This window comes from Manis pentadactyla, chromosome 2 (assembly GCF_030020395.1).
Source record: "Manis pentadactyla isolate mManPen7 chromosome 2, mManPen7.hap1, whole genome shotgun sequence".
Classification (NCBI taxonomy): domain Eukaryota; kingdom Metazoa; phylum Chordata; class Mammalia; order Pholidota; family Manidae; genus Manis; species Manis pentadactyla.
Window position 1 is genome coordinate 151,552,124 of NC_080020.1, and position 21,139 is coordinate 151,573,262.

The following is a 21,139-nucleotide window of genomic DNA, read 5'->3' on the forward strand; positions in this document are numbered from 1 at the left end:
AGGGAGAGAAGAAAAGAATCTCCAGACAGTGTATATAACAGCTTAATAAGCGAGCTAAGTTAGGCAGTAAGACACTAAAGAGGCTAACCTTGAACCTTTGGTAACCACGAATTTAAAGCCTGCAATGGCAATAAGTACATATCTTTCAATAGTCACCCTAAATGTTAATGGGTTGAATGCACCAATCAAAAGACACAGAGTAACAGAATGGATAAAAAAGCAAGACCCATCTATATGCTGCTTACAAGAAACTCACCTCAAACCCAAAGACATGTACAGACTAAAAGTCAAGGGATGGAAAAACATATTTCAAGCAAACAACAGTGAGAAGAAAGCAGGGGTTGCAGTACTAATATCAGACAAAATAGACTTCAAAACAAAGAAAGTAACAAGAGATAAAGAAGGACACTACATAATGATAAAGGGCTCAGTCAAACAAGAGGATATAACCATTCTAAATATATATGCACCCAACACAGGAGGACCAGCATATGTGAAACAAATACTAACAGAACTAAAGGGGGATATAGACTGCAATGCATTCATTCTAGGAGACTTCAACACACCACTCACCCCAAAGGATAGATCCACTGGGCAGAAAATAAGTAAGGACACGGAAGCACTGAACAACACAGTAGAGCAGATGGACCTAATAGACATCTATAGAACTCTACATCCAAAAGCAGCGGGATATACATTCTTCTCAAGTGCACATGGAACATTCTCCAGAATAGACCACATACTAGGCCACAAAAAGAGCCTCAGAAAATTCCAAAAGATTGAAATCCTACCAACCAACTTTTCAGACCACAAAGGTATAAAACTAGAAATAAACTGTACAAAGAAAGCAAAGAGGCTCACAAACACATGGAGGCTTAACAACACGCTCCTAAATAATCAATGGATCAATGACCAAATCAAAATGGAGATCCAGCAATATATGGAAACAAATGACAACAACAACACTAAGCCCCAACTTCTGTGGGACACAGCAAAAGCAGTCTTAAGAGGAAAGTATATAGCAATCCAAGCATATTTAAAAAAGGAAGAGCAATCCCAAATGAATGGTCTAATGTCACAATTATCGAAATTGGAAAAAGAAGAACAGATGAGGCCTAAGGTCAGCAGAAGGAGGGACATAATAAAGATCAGAGAAGAAATAAATAAAATTGAGAAGAATAAAACAATAGCAAAAATCAATGAAACCAAGAGCTGGTTCTTCGAGAAAATAAACAAAATAGATAAGCCTCTAGCCAGACTTATTAAGAAGAAAAGAGAGTCAACACAAATCAACAGTATCAGAAACGAGAAAGGAAAAATCACAACGGACCCCACGGAAATGCAAAGAATTATTGGAGAATACTATGAAAACCTATATGCTAACAAGCTGGGAAACCTAGGAGAAATGGACAACTTCCTAGAAAAATATAACCTTCCAAGATTGACCCAGGAAGAAACAGAAAATCTAAACAGACCAATTACCAGCAACGAAATTGAAGAGGTAATCAAAAAACTTCCAAAGAACAAAACCCCCGGGCCAGATGAATTTACCTCGGAATTTTATCAGACATACAGGGAAGACATAATACCCATTCTCTTTAAAGTTTTCCAAAAAATAGAGGAGGAGGGGATACTCCCAAACTCATTCTATGAAGCTAACATCACCCTAATACCAAAACCAGGCAAAGACCCCACCAAAAAAGAAAACTACAGACCAATATCCCTGATGAACGTAGATGCAAAAATACTCAACAAAATATTAGCAAACCGAATTCAAAAATACATCAAAAGGATCATACACCATGACCAAGTGGGATTCATTCCAGGGATGCAAGGATGGTACAACATTCGAAAGTCCATCAACATCATCCACCACATCAACAAAAAGAAAGACAAAAACCACATGATCATCTCCATAGATGCTGAAAAAGCATTTGACAAAGTTCAACATCCATTCATGTTAAAAACTCTCAGCAAAATGGGAATAGAGGGCAAGTACCTCAACATAATAAAGGCCATCTATGATAAACCCACAGCCAACATTATATTGAACAGCGAGAAGCTGAAAGCATTTCCTCTGAGATCGGGAACTAGACAGGGATGCCCACTCTCTCCACTGTTATTTAACATAGTACTGGAGGTCCTAGCCACGGCAATCAGACAAAATAAAGAAATACAAGGAATCCAGATTGGTAAAGAAGAAGTTAAACTGTCACTATTTGCAGATGACATGATACTGTACATAAAAAACCCTAAAGACTCCACCCCAAAACTACTAGAACTGATATCGGAATACAGCAAAGTTGCAGGATACAAAATCAACACACAGAAATCTGTGGCTTTCCTATATACTAACAATGAACCAACAGAAAGAGAAATCAGGAAAACAACTCCATTCACTATTGCATCAAAAAAAATAAAATACCTAGGAATAAACCTAACCAAAGAAGTGAAAGACTTATACTCTGAAAACTACAAGTCACTCTTAAGAGAAATTAAAGGGGACACTAACAGATGGAAACTCATCCCATGCTCGTGGCTAGGAAGAATTAATATCGTCAAAATGGCCATCCTGCCCAAAGCAATATACAGATTTGATGCAATCCCTATGAAACTACCAGCAACATTCTTCAATGAACTGGAACAAATAATTCAAAAATTCATATGGAAACACCAAAGACCCCGAATAGCCAAAGCAATCCTGAGAAAGAAGAATAAAGTAGGGGGGATCTCACTCCCCAACTTCAAGCTCTACTATAAAGCCATAGTAATCAAGACAATTTGGTACTGGCACAAGAGCAGAGCCACAGACCAATGGAACAGACTAGAGAATCCAGACATTAACCCAGACATATATGGTCAATTAATATTTGATAAAGGAGCCATGGACATACAATGGCAAAATGACAGTCTCTTCAACAGGTGGTGCTGGCAAAACTGGACAGCTACATGTAGGAGAATGAAACTGGACCATTGTCTAACCCCATATACAAAAGTAAACTCAAAATGGATCAAAGACCTGAATGTAAGCCATGAAACCATTAAACTCTTGGAAGAAAACATAGGCAAAAACCTCTTAGACATAAACATGAGTGACCTCTTCTTGAACATATCTCCCCGGGCAAGGAAAACAACAGCAAAAATGAGTAAGTGGGACTATATTAAGCTGAAAAGCTTCTGTACAGCAAAAGACACCATCAATAGAACAAGAAGGATCCCTACAGTATGGGAGAATATATTTGAAAATGACACATCCGATAAAGGCTTGACGTCCAGAATATATAAGGAGCTCTCACGCCTCAACAAACAAAAAACAAATAACCCAATTAAAAAATGGGCAGAGGAACTGAAGAGACAGTTCTCCAAAAAAGAAATACAGATGGCCAACAGACACATGAAAAGATGCTCCACATCGCTAATTATCAGAGAAATGCAAATTAAAACTACAATGAGGTATCACCTCACACCAGTAAGGATGGCTGCCATCCAAAAGACAAACAACAACAAATGTTGGCGAGGCTGTGGAGAAAGGGGAACCCTCCTACACTGCTGGTGGGAATGTAAGTTAGTTCAACCATTGTGGAAAGCAGTATGGAGGTACATCAAAATGCTCAAAACAGACTTACCATTTGACCCAGGAATTGCACTCCTAGGAATTTACCCTAAGAACGCAGCAATCAAGTTTGAGAAAGACAGATGCACCCCTATGTTTATTGCAGCACTATTTACAATAGCCAAGAATTGGAAGCAACCTAAATGTCCATCAATAGATGAATGGATAAAGAAGATGTGGTACATATACACAATGGAATACTACTCAGCCATAAGAAAAGGGCAAATCCAATCATTTTCAGCAACATGGATGGAGCTGGAGGGTATTATGCTCAGTGAAACAAGCCAAGCAGAGAAAGAGAAATACCAAATGATATCACTTATCTGTGGAATATAAGAACAAAGGAAAAACTGAAGGAACAAAACAGCAGCAGAATCACAGAACTCAAGAATGGACTAACAGGTACCAAAGGGAAAGGGACTGGGGAGGATGGGTGGGTAGGGAGGGATAAGGGGGGGAGAAGTAGGGGGGTATTAAGATCAGCATGCATGGGGGGGTAGGAGAAAAGGGAGGGCTGTACAACACAGAGAAGGCAAGTAGTGATTCTACAACATTTTGCTATGCTGATGGACAGTGACTATAAAGGGGTTTATAGGGGAGACCTGGTATAGGGGAGAGCCTAGTAAACATAATATTCGTCATGTAAGTGTAGATTAGTGATAGCAAAAAAAAAAAAAAGGGCAGTTCCTGTGTGGTAACCTCCAATGAGTTCTACACAAGGGTATAAAGGGCATATAAAAGTGTAGGCAAAGGGTCTGTTTGTGTTTATACAGAGGATCAAAGCCTAATTGGGCTACCCCGAAAATGAACTAAGATACGATATGAAAAAGAACTTCCAACATCTGCACTCTCTGGAAGACTCATGCCAGAAGATGATCATCAAAAAACCCCAACAAAGATCCACGCACTGCTACAGCTGTAGATGCACTCATCCCACCAGTTCCTGGACTTGCCATGGGAATGAGGAAGGAGATATCTAAGCTGGCCTGTGCATACAGTAAAACAACAAAATTGGACTGGATCTATACTGTTGGAACTCAACCAAGAATTTGGAGAAGTGCAAATTGTAGCGCTCCAAAGTCTTACAACTACAAACTATTTACTGTTAAAAGAACATATGGCATGTGAACAGTCCCCAGGAATGGGTTGTTTTAATTTGTCTGATTTCTCTCAGACTGTTCAAGTTCAGTTGGACAATATCCACCATATCATAGATAAGTTTTCACAAATGCCTAAGGTGCCTAACTGGTTTTCTTGGTTTCACTGCAGATGGCTGGTAATTACAGATATGCTTTGGTTATGTAACTATACTCCTATTATGTTAATGTGTGTGTGCAATTTAAGTAGTAGCTTAAAACCTATACATGCTGAAGTTACTCTACAAGAAGATATATCAAAGAAATAATCAATCTTCCCATGTTTTCTTCCGCCTGCTACTTCTATAGCTTTTCTTCTTCCTTCCTAATTACAACCCTTAAATAGAATTCGTGCCTCATATCAAATTTACCGAGTATCATAATTCTTCCAAGTGGTAAAGATACCTCAAGACAAATGCTGGGCATAGAAGCCACAGGGCATAAATATGCAAAGAAGTAAAAAGCTAACTTTTTCAAACAATAAGGCTTCTCTCTCACTTACCAACTTCACATTTCCCTGTATGGCCCCGGAAGATGACTGGTTAGCCAGAGACGGGTAAGATTCCTCAAGGGAGGAACAACCTAAGACAGGCACAGTCACAGGGGGGCCATCAGGTGAGAAATTGGGGATCAACAGAAGTGAGGCTTAGAACCTCACTCCCCCGTTCTGAGAGAAATCTTCTGCATACGTGGATGTTTTATTGCCCTGGTCTAGCTTGGATTAACACATAGTCTACAGGCACACACCTGATCATCTACATGTGCTCTCTTACAACACTAAACTATGTTTTCTACCTTTATCTTGTATCTACCTACCACTTCAGCATTTTATTAAAAATAATAATAATAAAGAGAGAAATGTGGTATCCACATATAAATCAAGTATAAAAACCAAATGAGTATTCATATTTGAACTGACTGTTTATAGTTCATAATGCATGAGCAAAACCGAAAGTTTCTGTGATGACTGCCCTTGTACTGTTCACTATGTAACTTATTCATTATGTAAGAATTTGTTCTACATGTAAAAACTTGTTTGTTATGCCTCAGAAGATTGGAGACTGACGAAAATTAGGCTTGGGGTGGACTAATGGTTGTGCATTGAGCATTGACTCCCCTATACAGAATTTTATTGTCGTTAACAACCATTTGATCAATAAATATGAGAGATGCCCTCACAAAAAAACAAACAAACAAAAAAAAAAACAAAAAAACAAAAAAAAAAGAAGGACAGACTTCCAATGGTAAAATAAATTAGTAACCGGGATGTAATGTATAGCATAAGGAATATAGTCAAGATATTGTAACAGCCTGGTAGGGTGATAGCTGGAACCTAGAATTATGTATATAAATGTTCTACCACTGTGTTGTACACTTGAAACCCATGTAATGTAATACTGTGCGTCAACTACCCTTCAATAAAAAATAATTATTTAAAAAAAAAAAAAACAAAAAAAAACTTTTTGTTTAAGATCACAACACAGTGACATGCAGTTTGTAAGAAATAACACAAAGAGTTCTAGGGTCCCTTCACTTAGTTTACCCCACTGGTAATGTTGAAAACTACAGTGCAGAGTCACCATTAGGATATTGGCATGGATCCACTCAAGGTCCAGAGCATCTCTGTCACCAGGATCCATCCCGTTGCCCAGTTATAGCCATACCCACCTCCCTCTCCCTGCCCCACACTCCTGCTGCCTCCCTCATTGGTAACCGCTAATCCATTCTCCGCTCTGTAGTTTTGTCATTTCAAGAATGTTATATATGATATGTGACTTATAGGGATTGGCTCTCTTTAATGAATGTAGCTCTCTGGAGATTCATCCAATGTATCAGCAGTTTGTTCCTTTGTATTGCTTAGTTGTAATACTGTAAATAAGTGATGTACCACATTTTGTCTATCCATTCACCTGTTGAAGAACAGCTGGATTGTTTCCACTTTGGGGCTATTACAAATGAAGCTGCTACAAACATTTGTGCACAGGTTTTTGTGGGAACATAAACTTTCATTTCTCTGAGATAAATGGCCAGGGAAGCAACTGCTGTGTCCTGTGGTAGCTGCGTGCTTTGTGAAAAGACTGCCAAACTGTTTAATAGAGTTGCTGTCCCGTTTTGCATCCCCGCCAGCAGTGTGTTTGAGTGACCAGTTTCTCTGCATCCTCACCAGCATTTGGGGTTTTCACTATATTTTACTTTAACCACATTGATAGGTGTGTGGTGCCATCTCATTTTAATTTGCATTTGCCTCGTGGCCAATTACTGGAATCACCTTCCTTCCGTATGCTTATGTGCCATCGAGATCCTTTTTGATGAAGTGCCTGTTGATGTCATGCCCATTTTCTAATTGGATTGTTTGGGTTTGGGTTTTTTAACTGTTGAGTTTTGAGAGTTCTTTACATATCCTAGATACTAGTCCTTTGTCAGATACATGGTTTGCAAATGTTTTCTCCCAGTATCTAGCCTGTCTTTTCAGCCTCTTCACAGAGTCTTTGGCAGAGCAAACGTTTTAAGTTCTGATGAGATTCAGTTTATCAGTTTTCCCAAAGATTTTCTCCTCTGTAGTTTTTTTTTTAAGTTTTGTAGTTTTATGTTTTAAATTTAAGTGCTGATCCATTTTGAGTTCATTCTTGAGTAAAGTATGAGGTTTAGGTAAAGGCTCACTTTTTTGTCTTTGATAGATGTCCAGCTGCTCAGGCCCCATTTGCTGAAAAGCTCCTCATTCCCCAAGTCACTTTGCCCCTTTGTCAAGTCTCAGTCAGATTTATTTGTGATGCTCTGTTCCTGGGGCTTCTGTCTGTCCTGCTGACCTGTGGTCGCTCCTCCATGAGAAGACGTTTTAACCTGTCTCCTAGCCTACAGTGCCAAGCAGGAGCTTCTGTTCCTGACAGCCGTGCCAGCCGCGGAGAAGCTGCCGGGAGAGAGGCTCTTCCCTGAGGACTTGAAGGTGAGCACAGCAGGCAGAGGGCACCGTCCCCTCCAGCTCAGTCACCCCCCTCTCCCCAGCTGTCTGCCTCTCACCTCCTGTGGGAGGGCCCATCGCAGGGAACTAGCCTCCCTGCCCAGGCTCTCCTCAGCTGACTGCCCCTTTCCATCATGGTCTGCTCATGGCTGCCTTTGTTGCTTCTGCACACTTCTGCTTCAGGGCAGCAGCCACATCAACTCGTGGGTTCACAGTGCTCTGAACACCTGGTGCCCTGTGATTGTCGATCGTGTTGAGCCCTGCCAGGGGGTGGGGGTGTTGGACCGGCTCAAGAGAAAACCAGGGGAATGGGGAAGATCTCTGACCCAGAATTGGGGTTTTAGAGTGAGAAGGGAGGGGTCTTGGGCAAAAGAGCAGCTGATCCAGTCCCTGAATGCTGTGCATGAGAGAGCTAAGTTTAGGGGAAAGGCTCGTTACCCAGGTTCACATGGGACTTAGCAGCAGAGCCCAGGCGGCTGGCCTTCACCTGGAGCTCCCCTTCCTTGACATCTGGCTCCAGGTCTTTCTCCACAGGCTCCTTAAGCACACACATTCTGAGCCATTCCCGCCAAGATGACAGGTACACTTGCTGACCCCCGTTCTGAGCCTGGAAGGTTTAGGCTACAGTTACGCCAGAAGGAATGGAATGGGAAGCAAGCTCTAAAGGTGTCCTCAGCCTGGAGGTAAACCCCCGAGAGGGACAGTTCCTGCCCATGACTTGCAGTGTAAGGGCAACAGGTTAGAGCCCAACAAAGTCTAGAAAGCCTGCAGCTGGTCAGCAGAGTGCTGCTGGAGTTTGCTGTTCACAGGACATCAGTGCAGCAGAGACCAAGTCTGCAGTACTCTGAAATGAGCCTGGAATGTTGTTTGTAGGTTGAGGTGTTCTGGAGCAAGGAAGGAGTGTGGATTGACTGCAGAGACAGGAAACCAAAAAACTGAATAGGAAACAGGAGGGTGGCGTTAATAGAAAAAGGTAAGGAAATAAATATTGAGTTACTTGGATCAATAATGACACAAAGGTAGGGTGAGACTTGTGCAAAAGGAATAAAGTGCTTTGAGATAGGGCACCATTAGGATTCTGCAGTGCTCTGAAGAAGAAAGTGTGCCATCCTTCCTCCACCAGGGAAACCCAGGAAATTCAGTCCCACTCACGAGAGTCCTGGAAGAAGATTATGCATATCAGGGAGCATGTTTATGGTGGATCCATGAAGGAAGAGCAGGGAGCTGGGGCTGTGGGGTGGACACCTCTGTTGTCCCAGTATTTCCCATGTCCTTGTTTTAAAATGTTCTGGAAGGTGTACATCCTTCTCATTTTGTAGCTGACTCAGTCCCATGGGGAGCACAGGTTGTTACAATTGCCCCATGAATGCATTGCCTGGCAGGCCTAGTGTTTTTTAACAGACACAACAGGCATTTTGGTCCATGCAGTGAAGTTAGTTCAGAGGGATCCTCTGCTTTGAAATCTTGGGAATACATTCTATGAGACTTTGAGTGACAAAATAGATGTAGTAGTAGAAATGTTCCAAAATGCTGAGAAATAGGGCCACAACTAGAGGTGGCCAAAGGAGATGGGTCTCCCTGCTCAAGACTGCCATTTGGGCTGCTGCTTGGAAAACCCCGAGGCACTTGTGGGCAGGCAGCCTATGTGCTGTGAACAGTAGGAAGATAGGAAGTCACTGAAGGTGACTGAGGATGGGGTGTCATTCATTGAACAGCCTCTGTGCTAGCGACTCCCCCTCTGCCCCTCCACCCCTGCCCCCTGACACATGCCAGAGTACACATGCACATGCATGTACACACACAGTGCCACACTGTTCTTACTCTTCTGAGGCTTTCCCAGCCTTTCCACAAAACACTGAACTGCCTCCAAGCACAGAGTAAACACTCAGTATTTGTCAAATGATGGAGTCTGCCATGTAACACAGCAGTAGATTTTGAGTCATGTGTTAACAGAAACCTCTTGTGTTCTATTCTGTTAAGTTCCAAAGCAGTCCCAAAGAATATTTGGTCATACTTTGGAACTTGAACTTTTTCATCTTTTTTATTTTTTCAAGTCACCCTTCTTTCAAGAAGGAAAGCCAGATGAACCCACTTTGTGTTCGTTTGCCTTGCCAACAGTACTGATTCATCTCTGATGATTGAGCAGCGGAAAGGCCCAAAGGCCACTTCAGGAAGTGTCTGTCAAGCTGTAGGAAAGGGGTGGCCAGAAAGGAGAGAAGAGGCCTGTGGGGGGTAAGAAGGCATCAGGCCAGCCCTGGAAGGACATTCTGAGGGGGCCCTGGGAGATTTGTGGCTTTTAGTGGAAGATTGTGCTGAAGGAAGAGAGGAAAATGAGGTATTGTCTTTGCAAAGCTGTTCTGGATACAGAAAATACCCAAATGTAGTAGAAATCATCCTCAGAGGACTTGGAACAGTTTCCTAGAACTTTCTAGGAGCCTTTGTAGGTGCTCCCTCTACCAGCCAATATTTTTAAATCATTTTTTTATTAAGAAGTAATACATACTCATTGTGTATTTTAAAGAAATACCCAAATTTAAAAGGAAAAAGCACCAACTACAATCCATAGTCTATAGCCCTCTTCAACCAATGAAAGAACTTTGCATATTTCGTATATAAAAGCCTCCATGGAGGCAAAGCTCTTCGGGCTGGGACTCCAGGTCCTCAGTGATGAGCGCAGTTGTTTCTCTGACATAGTTTAAGGGGGTTTGCTTGGCGTCGTGTCAGCTGTACCAGGATCTCACTGCTGTGAGCAGCTGGAGAGCACAGCGGCACTGGTTTCTGCTCCAAGGGGTCCTCAGAGCAGCTGAGAAAATCTGTGTAGGCTGTGGGGTGAAGCAGGCCTCCCAACTTAAGGTGACTGCCTGTCCCACACAGGCTTGCCCCCACCCACATCCTTAGCTGAGGACATAGGTGGAGGGGCCTGCTGCCCTCTGGGAAGTCAGTGAGGCCACCTGTGCTGACATACCCTGGCAAGACTTAATGTGCTAGAGTCATGACAGCAAAAATCTACAAGCACCCAGCTACTGAGAATGAGTTGCCTACAAAGATGTGGCAGTGGGGGCTTCGGATTTCCCTGTGTCATTCAGTGCCAGATTGCAGGGAAGCCACAGGACTGCCTAGGGAGAGTGACAGTCTCTTCACTCACAGTGTGTTCTAAGTGTGAAGGTAACAGAAGAGCTGTCTCAGCTGCTCATGGGCTGGAAGTTATACTTCCTATATACTGTTCTTTATTTTTTTGAGAAAAAGCAATTCAGATACCTGTTCCAGATAACTCAGGGGTGATCAAACTTCAAAGACTGAAATGTCACAGAAGAAAAGTGGCAGTTGTCTCATGCAGCTTGGACCCCGATGTCAGCAGCCTGGCCCGAGGCTGTGCCTTGGGCCAGCTCCCAGGGTCCAGGGGCTGACATGGGCTTCCAGCGTGCCTGCTTCAGCCCAGTACTAGGCCCATTTTTCTGACAAGCAGGGGTTTCTGGCATCAGAGCCTTCCCCCACCCAGTTCATGCAGATTTTCTCACCTGGTCTGTTAACCTCTTGGAGCAGAAACCAGGGCCGATGTGCTCCAGCTGCTCACAGCAGCTAAATAGGTATGACTGACAGGATCGCCAAGCAAATCCCTCCCCTCCTTAAACTGTGTTACAGAGAAACATCATCACCCTCATCCCTGAGGATGTGGAGTGATGGTTTCTACATTTTAAAAACCTAATCTGAACAACCTAGGGTATTTTCTTAAATTACTAAAGCAGATACACCAGTGTAGCAGAGTACCTTCAGACAGCCACGTGTATGTAGACAGTGGTCTGTAGGTCCAGTCCACATCTGGGCCTTGAGAATTACACGGAGGGAAATGCTGGGGAGAACGAAGTGAGCAGGAACTGGCCTTCACTAAAGGCCCTGCTGGTCCCCAGAAATCCTGGCCCATAGCCCATCAGCAAAGTGCCAGGCAGACGGCCCTCCTACCTCCTCAGCTTGCCCAAACCAAGGAGGAAGAAACATGAGGGCCAGCTGTGTCTGAACTGGTGTGGTTTGACATACCTACGTAGTCTGAACCGCAAGCCCCTGGAGGGGTCTCCCTGCGGAGTCCTCCAGTTTCTGTGCAGGCCACCCTGGCTCTCGCCCTCTGTGACCAAACACTCAGCTCAAGGTTAGGGGCCAGGGCTCCTGAGGGCTCCTGCCATGTTTTGTCCTGTGTTGTACTAAGGACCCCCTTGTACCCCTTTGCATTTTGTTACAGCCAACTGGGAAAATGCTTTCAGACAGCCAGCTTGTTCAGACCCTCGTCTACATGGAGCGCCTGGAACTCATGAGAAATGTGTGCAGGGACGAAGCCCTGAAGAATCTCTCACACACCACAGTCTCCAAGTTTGTCCTGGACCGAATATTTGTCTGTGACAAACACAAGATTCTTTTCTGCCAGACCCCCAAAGTGGGCAACACCCAGTGGAAGAAAGTGCTGATCGTGTTAAATGGTGTGTGCAGCGTCTGGGCAGTGGACATCACGGCTGCTGGGGAGGGTCACTGACCAGTGGAGGCTGGGGGGAGCCAGCAGAGAGGAGCCAAGGGAAGGGACAGTTCTCCTGAAAAGGTTGGGAGCCTTATAGACTCTTCTCTGTGTGTTTTTCTTGTTAGTGCTGTACTTTAGAAGTTTTGGGGGTTAATTTAATAGTGATGGTTTTTCAAGGAGCCACCCCTAAAGCCGGGATCTTGTCACTTTCACAGTGGCATTCCCATCTCAGGCAGCCTGCCCACCCAGGTTGGTCCCTTTGCTTCTCCTCTTCAGATGCATTGCCTTGATTTTTGCTAGTCACTAGCTCTATCCTGGTAAGTCATGCCGCACACTCCCTGAGCCACCAGGAAGCTGCCATGAGAAGGGCCCGTATCCCCTGCCTGGGAGGGGAGCTCTGCCACAGGGTCTGGGGCCTCTTCACCTGCAGATGAAATAGCATGTGCCTTTTGGGGAAAAAGAAACTTGTCCTCATTTTACACTGAGCGTCCATATTCAGAGGACCAAATCGACTTACTTCAGGAAATCTGTTTATTTGGGGACCAATTAGATCATTGAAAAGTGACCTCATACAGGTTTTGATCACCACTCTTCAGACACCATGTTTGTTTTTTTAAACTCCAGTTACTGTGAACTTATCCAAGATGATTATGGGTTCTGTCCCTTAAATTCAGCTTCAGAAGGAATAAAACCCCAGTCAGTAGCAGTGTGACTGCTGGATTAGGAATCAGACCTCAGCATGAGGGATGTGGCCCTGGGGTCCCATCCTGCCCACCACTCCTGCTGTTCTTAGAGCTGGCTGTCAGTTTGCTGTCATTTGACCTTTGCACAGTTGGTTAGGGGAGGAAAGACACTGGTGCCATCTGGCGTGTGATGATGTGCTCCGTGAGTAATCTGACGGTATGATGGAGTTTTGACCTCAGAGAATGGGGCCGCAGATCAAATTTAAGACAATGTACAAGTCTCTCATACCTGCCACTCCGGTGTTAGACTTTAAAGAAGTAAACAGCCATTTACAAGGGCAGGATAACAATGGGAGTGGGTTTGCTGGGTTGTATAATAGAAAAGAGACGGTCCTGTGGCCACCTTCAGTTTCCCAAAGACACCTGCACAGGGACAGGTCCCTCTGAACAGGTCTGGGTGTGAGCCCACAGACCTGCTTTGTCTCACTCCCCTAAGAGCAGATGTTCATCCTGCTCTCCAGCCAGCCGTGGCCTGCAGTGCAGGCTCTGGACTGGAGCTCAGATAACACTGAGATGGGTGTGAGGGCTTACTGAGGCTTGGCTGAGAACTTCATGGATGATGGTGCTTTATTGCCATTTGTCTAAGTTGAGAAAAGAGTGAAAAATTTGCCCAGCTCTCTAATCCGGGGATGGGCCAACACCCAGGTTCCAGTCAGCAGCCAGCCGTGGGCACTGTGGCTTGATCCTGCTTTGCCTTATCAGACACCCTTGGTCCTCCTTGACCCCACGTCAGATAGAGCTCATCGCCCCTGCATTACCAGGTTTCTCCAGCACGGAACATCTTTGCCACTTGCCAGTCTGGGATGCTGTGAGGTTGCCTAGGAGCACGTTGGATGTGGTGTAGGAGAGCCTGGCCTGTCAGGAGGGATGGGCCCGTGCAGGCTGTGGGCATAAATCAGCAGTACACTTCATGTCCTGCTCCTCTGGCATCTTCCCCTAGTTTAGAGTGGAGCAGGTATTGTGGTTTTAGGAGGTCTGTTTGCATGCAGTGATACTTTTTAAATGTCAGATTTAACCCAGTCTAGGTGATACCAGGGGGTAGGTACTGCCCGTATTTTCTACCCCTTGCTCCCTCCCTCTCCTTCCTCCTCCCAGCTCATCTGTTTCCTCCAGTTGGCTTATGGATTACCAAAGGCTTCTCTTCATGCCCTCATCTTGCCAGCAGAAGCAGTTGGAATTCAAAGACCTAAACTTGGATTTGGGGGATGGGCTTGTGGGGGACATGGGGCCCCAGTTAAGAAACTGGGCATCTTTCTTGAAAGGGGTACAGAGCAGCCAGCCCAACCTTCTCCCTTGTTTGTTCTCAGGAGCCTTTCCTTCCATCGAGGAGATCCCCGAAAATGTGGTTCATGACCACGAGAAGAACGGCCTTCCTCGTCTCTCCTCCTTCAGCGATGCAGAGATTCAGAAGCGGTAGGAGCAGGTTCCTAAAGGGAGAGGAGTTAGGTAGTAACACCTGGGCTCAGGTCTGTACTCGCGTGCATCTCAGACTGCCCGGGCTCTCGGTTTGCCCTGGCGAGAGGTAGCCGAGCCTGTGTCCGGCATTCATTGGGCACAAATCCACAAGTCTTCCTAAGAATTTCAGAACGTTTTCTCCACTTTTACCTTTGTGTAGTCCATTAAAATGATGTGTACGTAATTTTCTTAATAGAAATGAGTAGTCATTTCTGTTCTGCTTTGGTTTTGTTAAGTTCTGTGGATTCCTTACTGAATATGACCTTTATTTCAAAAGAAAGGGCTTTAGGTTGCAGGGAGCCCCTACTTGGTTTTTCATTTTCTCCTAAGACATTATGCCTGCTTCTGAGTAGCTGTCCCCCAGAGTGGGCTCAGGGGGTGGACCAAGACAGGCAGAGGGAGAGAGACCTCGTGATCACAGCAAGGATGGAGACTGGCATTTAAAAAATCACTTAGCTAATATGGTGAAGGTCCTCTATTAGCTGTGACGTGGCCCCACAGAACAAGGTTGAAAAGGAGTGAGAACACAGAAGCCGCAAATGCCTAGGCACCAGATTAACTTTGACCTCCCTTGCTTTTCAGCTGCTTTATTTTCATCGCTTCTGGCGCTTGTTGTTTAGCCTTCTGGCTTGCACAGAACCTTTAGGATGCAGGTGTTAAGTGCTAGATCAGAGATCCAGGCCCCTGGTCAGGGCAGGCCTGTTACTCCCGAGACACTGATCTCACAGGGTTTTGTGAGCAAATGGTTGAAGTCCTGCTGTTTCTGGCAGGGAGTAAGCACACTAATTACAGCAATGTCCAAGGTCACCATTGTTCTGTCACCATCACTGTAGGCCATTCACTGGTGACCCCTGTGCCACTGCAGGCCACCTTTCCTGCTGGCTGGAGCCCAAAGCCTCGTGTTCCACTTTCCCTAGCCCCTCCCCCTCGTTTTCCTTCCCCTGTCAATGCTGAACTGAATTTCTAAAAATGTACACTTTGAGTAAATTTATTTGGCCTCAACTGTTACTAATTCAGAGTCCCTGCCCTTACAATTTTCTGCCCAGGAGCAAACCTTTTTTTTTTGTAGATAATTAATTTTTATTGAAGGGTAGTTGACACACAGTATTACATTACATTAGTTTCAGGTGTTCAACACAGTGATTCAACATTTATATACATGATAATTCTAGGTACCAGCTATCACCATACCAAGTTGTTACAATATTTTGACTATATTCCTTATGCTATACATTATATCCCGGTTACTTATTTATTTTACAATTGGAAGTGTGTACTTTTTGTTGTTGTTGTTGTGAGGGCATCTCTCATATTTATTGATCAAATGGTTGTTAACAACAATAAAATTCTGTATAGGGGAGTCAATGCTCAATGCACAATCATTAATCCACCCCAAGCCTAATTTTCGTCAGTCTCCAATCTTTTGAAGCATAACGAACAAGTTCTTACATGGAGAACAAATTCTCACATAGTAAATAAGTTACATGGTGAACAGTACAAGGGCAGTCATCACAGAAACTTTTGATTTTGCTCATGCATTATGAACTATAAACAGTCAGTTCAAATATGAATACTCATTTGATTTTTATACTTGATTTATATGTGGATACCACATTTCTCTGTTTATTATTATTATTTTTAATAAAATGCTGAAGTGGTGGGTAGATACAAGATAAAGGTAGAAAACATAGTTTAGTGCAAGAGCAAAACTTTTAAATGTCCTTTAAGTTTTGAAATAATTCAGATAAAGCAAAACAGAGGTTAAATAGATATCTGCACAGTGGCCCCCTAAGATGATAACTGTGGTCTTGGATGGTTCAGGGCTCTGAGCCTCCATTTTCTCACCGTAAAATGGGTTAATAATGGGATCTGCTTCCAGGACTGGGCGAGTGGATTCAGTAAGAGATGCAGGTAACACTCTCATCACAGGGTTCATCCTGGAAAGGGATCAACAAACAGTGGCTGCTGCTGCTCGCAATCTTACCTCCTCCCAAAACCTTTACCACCAGCAGTATCAAGCTAACCTCTTGCTTATCTTCATTTTTTTCCCTTAGCTTGAAAACATACTTCAAGTTTTTTATCGTAAGAGATCCCTTCGAAAGACTGATTTCTGCATTTAAGGATAAGTTTGTTCACAATCCACGCTTTGAGCCTTGGTACAGACATGAGATTGCCCCTGGAATCATCAGGAAATATAGGAAGAACCGGACAGAGACCAGGGGCATCCAGTTTGAAGATTTTGTGCGCTACCTGGGTGATCCAAACCACAGATGGCTGGACCTGCAGTTTGGGGACCACATCATTCACTGGGTGACGTATGTAGAACTCTGTGCTCCCTGCGAGATAAAGTACAGTGTGATTGGTCACCATGAGTCCCTGGAGGATGATGCCCCCTACATCTTAAAGGAAGCTGGCATAGACCACCTGGTGTCTTACCCGACCATTCCCCCAGGCATTACCGTGTATAATAAAACCAAGGTGGAGCAGTACTTTTTGGGCATTAGCAAACGAGACATCCGGCGCCTGTATGCACGTTTTGAAGGGGACTTCAAGCTCTTTGGGTACCAGAAGCCAGATTTTTTGCTAAACTAATATGTAGGACTGTGAATTCAAGTATCTTTGTTAGACCAGGGCTAGCTAGGTGGAGATCTGAGTACAGAAATGGCACTTGCGCCATTGCACTCCTAGACTCCCTCAGTCTCTACAGACCTATGCCCCTCAGCAGGTGAAGCTGGACCCTGACCATCAGGCCTTAGTGTGGACATAGGTACGCTGAGGCCCTCGCCTCTGGCTCCTGCCAGTGCTCTTAGGCCTGGGCTCTCCTCAGAAGGGGGCAAGGATGAGACACTTTCAGTCTCACAGACCAGGAGGGAGCATAACACAGCATCAGAAGCCATTCTCCTCAGTTGTCAGAGGCAGGCAGGCGCACTGAAGGCTGCCCGGTGCTGGGCACTCCTGCGTGTCCCCAAGGGATCACAGGAATGGCACCCAGTGCTTTCGGGGGAGATGGAGAAGCTCAACAGCCTGAAAAAGGCACAGGGGCTACAACAGGATCAAATCTGAGTAATAAAATTACACCTCTGGCTTCCATGTTGGCGCTGCTATAACCACAGAGGTAAACCATTCTTTCCCTGACTGTTGTGTTTCTGTGAAGTTCAGGGATGACATCTCAGCAGTCCATCTTTCCAGAACACATGCCTGTGAACTGGTGGTCCGGATTTCTGAACCTCTGCCTGCCAAGTGTTTATCTCATTCAGCCCAAGAGACACAATTTTGGAAGAGGGGAGTGTATAGTCTTTCCACCTGAGAAAGGGAACATTTTGGGGGCCTTAAAGGGAATGTGGCATGGGGAGAGGAAGGGCTGGTTGGTGTGTGGGGCTCAGGCTGCTGTGGTTGCGGGCATGTCCACCCTGATTATTGTCCTCTTGTCTTCAACTGACCCATCTGGATAGGCAACAGGGTTCTCTGCCTGTCTCCTCCAGGACCAAAGGCAAGTCCAGGCAACATGCTAGCAGTGCAGAATCCATGAGGTTTACATATTTCAGTTCCCTTTCATCTCAGCAAAATGCTCACCACGGGGCCTATTTCTGATAATGCCATCAGCCTGGACTATAAGTTGGATAATCAGGTTCACCAGCAATAAACCCTGGGCCAAGGCAGCCTCCAGTAATGCATCTTCCAGGAACTGACGAGTGTCTCAGGTGCTGTGAGACAGTAAGAGCCCTTGAGATACGGGACAATTTCCTGGTGGGACGCTCCTAGTGCCCGAGAGTCCAGCTTTTCTTCCCAACAGCCTCAACCTTCCCTTTATCAGAATGGCTTCGTGAGTTTGTAAACGTGAAAGTAAAATAAAACATATGTGCCAAACCTGATGTGCTGTGGTCCCAGGGGAGGTGTTCTGTGGCCACGCATGGTCCCCTAAGCCTGGCACCATGCTGGGCAGCTCCGCCTTCTCAGATGGCTACTGGCAACAGGACCAGGGAGAGGAAGCAGGGCTCAAGGGTGGCCGACTGCGATGTTGACAAAGGGGCAAGTCCCTGGGGTAGCCTTTCCCTCTCAACTGACATGCAAGGGATGTACGGGTTATTTTTCTATAAAGTTTCAGTGAAGTCTTGTTAAATTATTTCATGCCTGATTGATGACCTCTTTCCCATTTGAAATCTAACTGTGAATAATGTATGTGAATTTAAGGCCTTAAAGTTAGTCCTGATTTTTTTTTTAAGTAATTTTTTTCTCAGAAACAAAAGGTTGGACACCTGGATGCTAGCTCCCTGCACCCCCACCCCCAGCCCCACCCCACATTTAGATTTAGGTCATTTTTCTGTCATTTGGGTCAATTTTCCTAACATTTCTTGCCAAACAAGTATAGATTGTCACCAGAATGTCTGGACATTTCACACTATGTACAGAATATGTGCTCCTGACCCTGGACAGCCAGTCCCCTTGGAGTCATGCAGCCCTCACCCTCCACTGAGGTCATCCTAACCACCTTCTGTCTGCAAGCCCCACTGCATCCCTTCTTAGCCCAAGAAGAGCTGCCCACTACTGTCACCAAGGGCATTTTCCCCACACTGCTGCCTAAGAGCTTCCAGACACAACCTGGGCAAACCTGGCCCTGTCCTTCCTGGCAGCACCCTGCCTCAGCACTGGGCCTTCTCTGCTGACCCTGGCACTGCCCAGGATCTGGGTAGGTTGGAGGTCCACCATGGGGTGGGGCCAGGAGGGGCCACCATGGGCTGGGCTGGGGGCGGGGTCAGATGGGGTACACTGTGGAGTGGGGCCAGGAGGAGCCACTGTGGGGTAGGGCCTGGGGCAAAGCTCTGGGTGGTGGAGACATGGCTGGGAAGGGGGGTCGTCACGTGGCAAGGAGAACAGCTCATTCCCGTGGAAAATGGGTGAGAACTTAGAACACAGCTTGGATTTGAAAGAAACATAAGCAACTCATCCTGCAAGTGCTCTTAAGGCAGAAAAGGCAGTTCTTTAAGTTTAATAACACTGAGTTGATTTAATAAGCTTGTGTCTTAAATGGCTTTTCTCTTCCTGGATTTCTCTCCTCATACATTTTAGTTTTATTGGTCTTATGTTGAAAGCCATTAGAGTAAACACTAGAGCCCAGATAGTTTTCATGGTGGCCCCCTGTACACAGGGATACCAAAGATTGCCCTTCTAGGGACCCAGAAGATCGCTGTGTGCAGGGACCCGGACAGCCTCCATCTCAGGGATCCCTGAGAGGAAGAGCATCTGACCAGAGAGGGGTGCCAGAGGGTTACTTGGGGATGTCAGGCCCCCACTCCCCATACTCTACTACTCACTCTACTGCCACCCCACTTCCCTGCTCTAAACCCCAGTGAGACAGGGACTGTGGGTGTAGTCAGAGTAGGGTGAGGGCCTCTGGAAAAAGCAAGGCAAGATAATTACAGTCAGAGCCATGTAACTACATGCAAGGAAACCCCCTACCAAAATTCCGTGTTAAACATTAAGCTCTAAAGTCATTCTTCAGTGAGATCAGTTAATATTCCCCAGATAAAGGAAAGTAGCCCATGTTTTTATTATGCTAATCGTTTATAATCATGTATAAGATTGACTTTAGTGTGCTAAAGACCCAGGCCTATGTGCTGTCTTTCCTCCTTCAGACCTGATGAGGTGATTTGCAAACTGGACAACTAATTTAGCATGCAGGCCCAGCTGTAAACAATATAGTAAAAGGCAGGAAGGATTCCATCTTAAAGATAAGATTGCATTTTAACACCCAGGAAGTTAAGAAGTAAGATTCTTAACTTACTCTTTACCCTAGCAAACAGACAATAACTCAGCCCACGTTGGGGGCTGGGAGGCAGTGTTTGATATGCTCCCAGACCTCAATCCAATATCTCAGCGAGAAATCAGCAGGAAGTCCCTTGTGTTAACATTAAGTAATCTAAATATTCAGGGACCACTTAAGTCCACACACCTAAGCCTTTTTTCACGTTCCCAAAAATTCTCAATTGCCTATAAACCCCTAGACAATGCACCACTACCACCACTACGGCCTCTCTTGTCCCCTCCTGGTGTGAGCCAGGAACTCTGTCCTCTCACTTTATTTCTAAATAAAAGCCTCTCACTGGCTCTGCCACCTTGAGTGTTTGTTAAGTTCATTCTTCAACTCCTCAAACAAGAACTCCAGCATCACCAGCACGGCCTGTTTACCTAGAATATCCAGGAACAGGAAACAGCAGAAATCTCCATTCAAAGGGGAAAAATAATTAAGATGGCAGCTAAATGAGAGACCAAGGGAGCCTCACCACCTGTTTGATGAAGCCTAAGTTGTTTGTGGTATGTTTTCTAAGCCCCTTGGACATGCCAAGCCCTGCACCAGGGTTGTGGGCTTCCAGAGCCAAGCAGCACAGCAGCTCATGGGAGAAGGGCCAGGGAGGTGCTGGAGCTGGCAGCACAGGCTGCGGTCAGTGGGCATGGTTCCAGCAGATGTGGCAGGCACGTGGGGACTAGGGAGGGGGTGGGCAGCAGAAATTACATCATTGCTTCCTCCACCTCAGGCAAATCTGTCAGTTTAATAGTAGTTACCTTGAAGCCATCTAAAACAAGGCTTGGATGGAAATATATCCATTATCTGTAATTTCCTCAAGGCAGAGTCACTGTGTTTACTTGGTAAGTCTTGATGGGCCTTTGCTCAAAGCCTTCTTCAGTTTTATTTCCTACTATCTGGTATCTCTAAACACTCAGTTTTTGCAA

The 21,139-nt window shown here is 45.1% G+C and overlaps 1 protein-coding gene across 7 annotated transcripts in view; it reads left to right on the forward strand.

The window, feature by feature from the left end:
• Nucleotides 1-18,282, forward strand: part of CHST10 (carbohydrate sulfotransferase 10) — a 38,523-nt gene extending 20,241 nt beyond the window's left edge. For 6 of the 7 annotated variants that reach the window (XM_057496939.1, XM_057496937.1, XM_057496940.1 and 3 more), the window contains 4 exons: nucleotides 7,602-7,693; nucleotides 11,943-12,177; nucleotides 14,263-14,368; nucleotides 16,465-18,282. In XM_057496939.1, the coding sequence (XP_057352922.1) occupies nucleotides 7,602-7,693; nucleotides 11,943-12,177; nucleotides 14,263-14,368; nucleotides 16,465-17,002 (971 nt within the window). In that variant the 3' untranslated portion in view covers nucleotides 17,003-18,282. The remainder of the gene's footprint in view (nucleotides 1-7,601; nucleotides 7,694-11,942; nucleotides 12,178-14,262; nucleotides 14,369-16,464) is intronic. The other variant, XM_057496942.1, reaches the window with a different exon arrangement.
• Nucleotides 18,283-21,139: the final 2,857 nt, after the last annotated feature.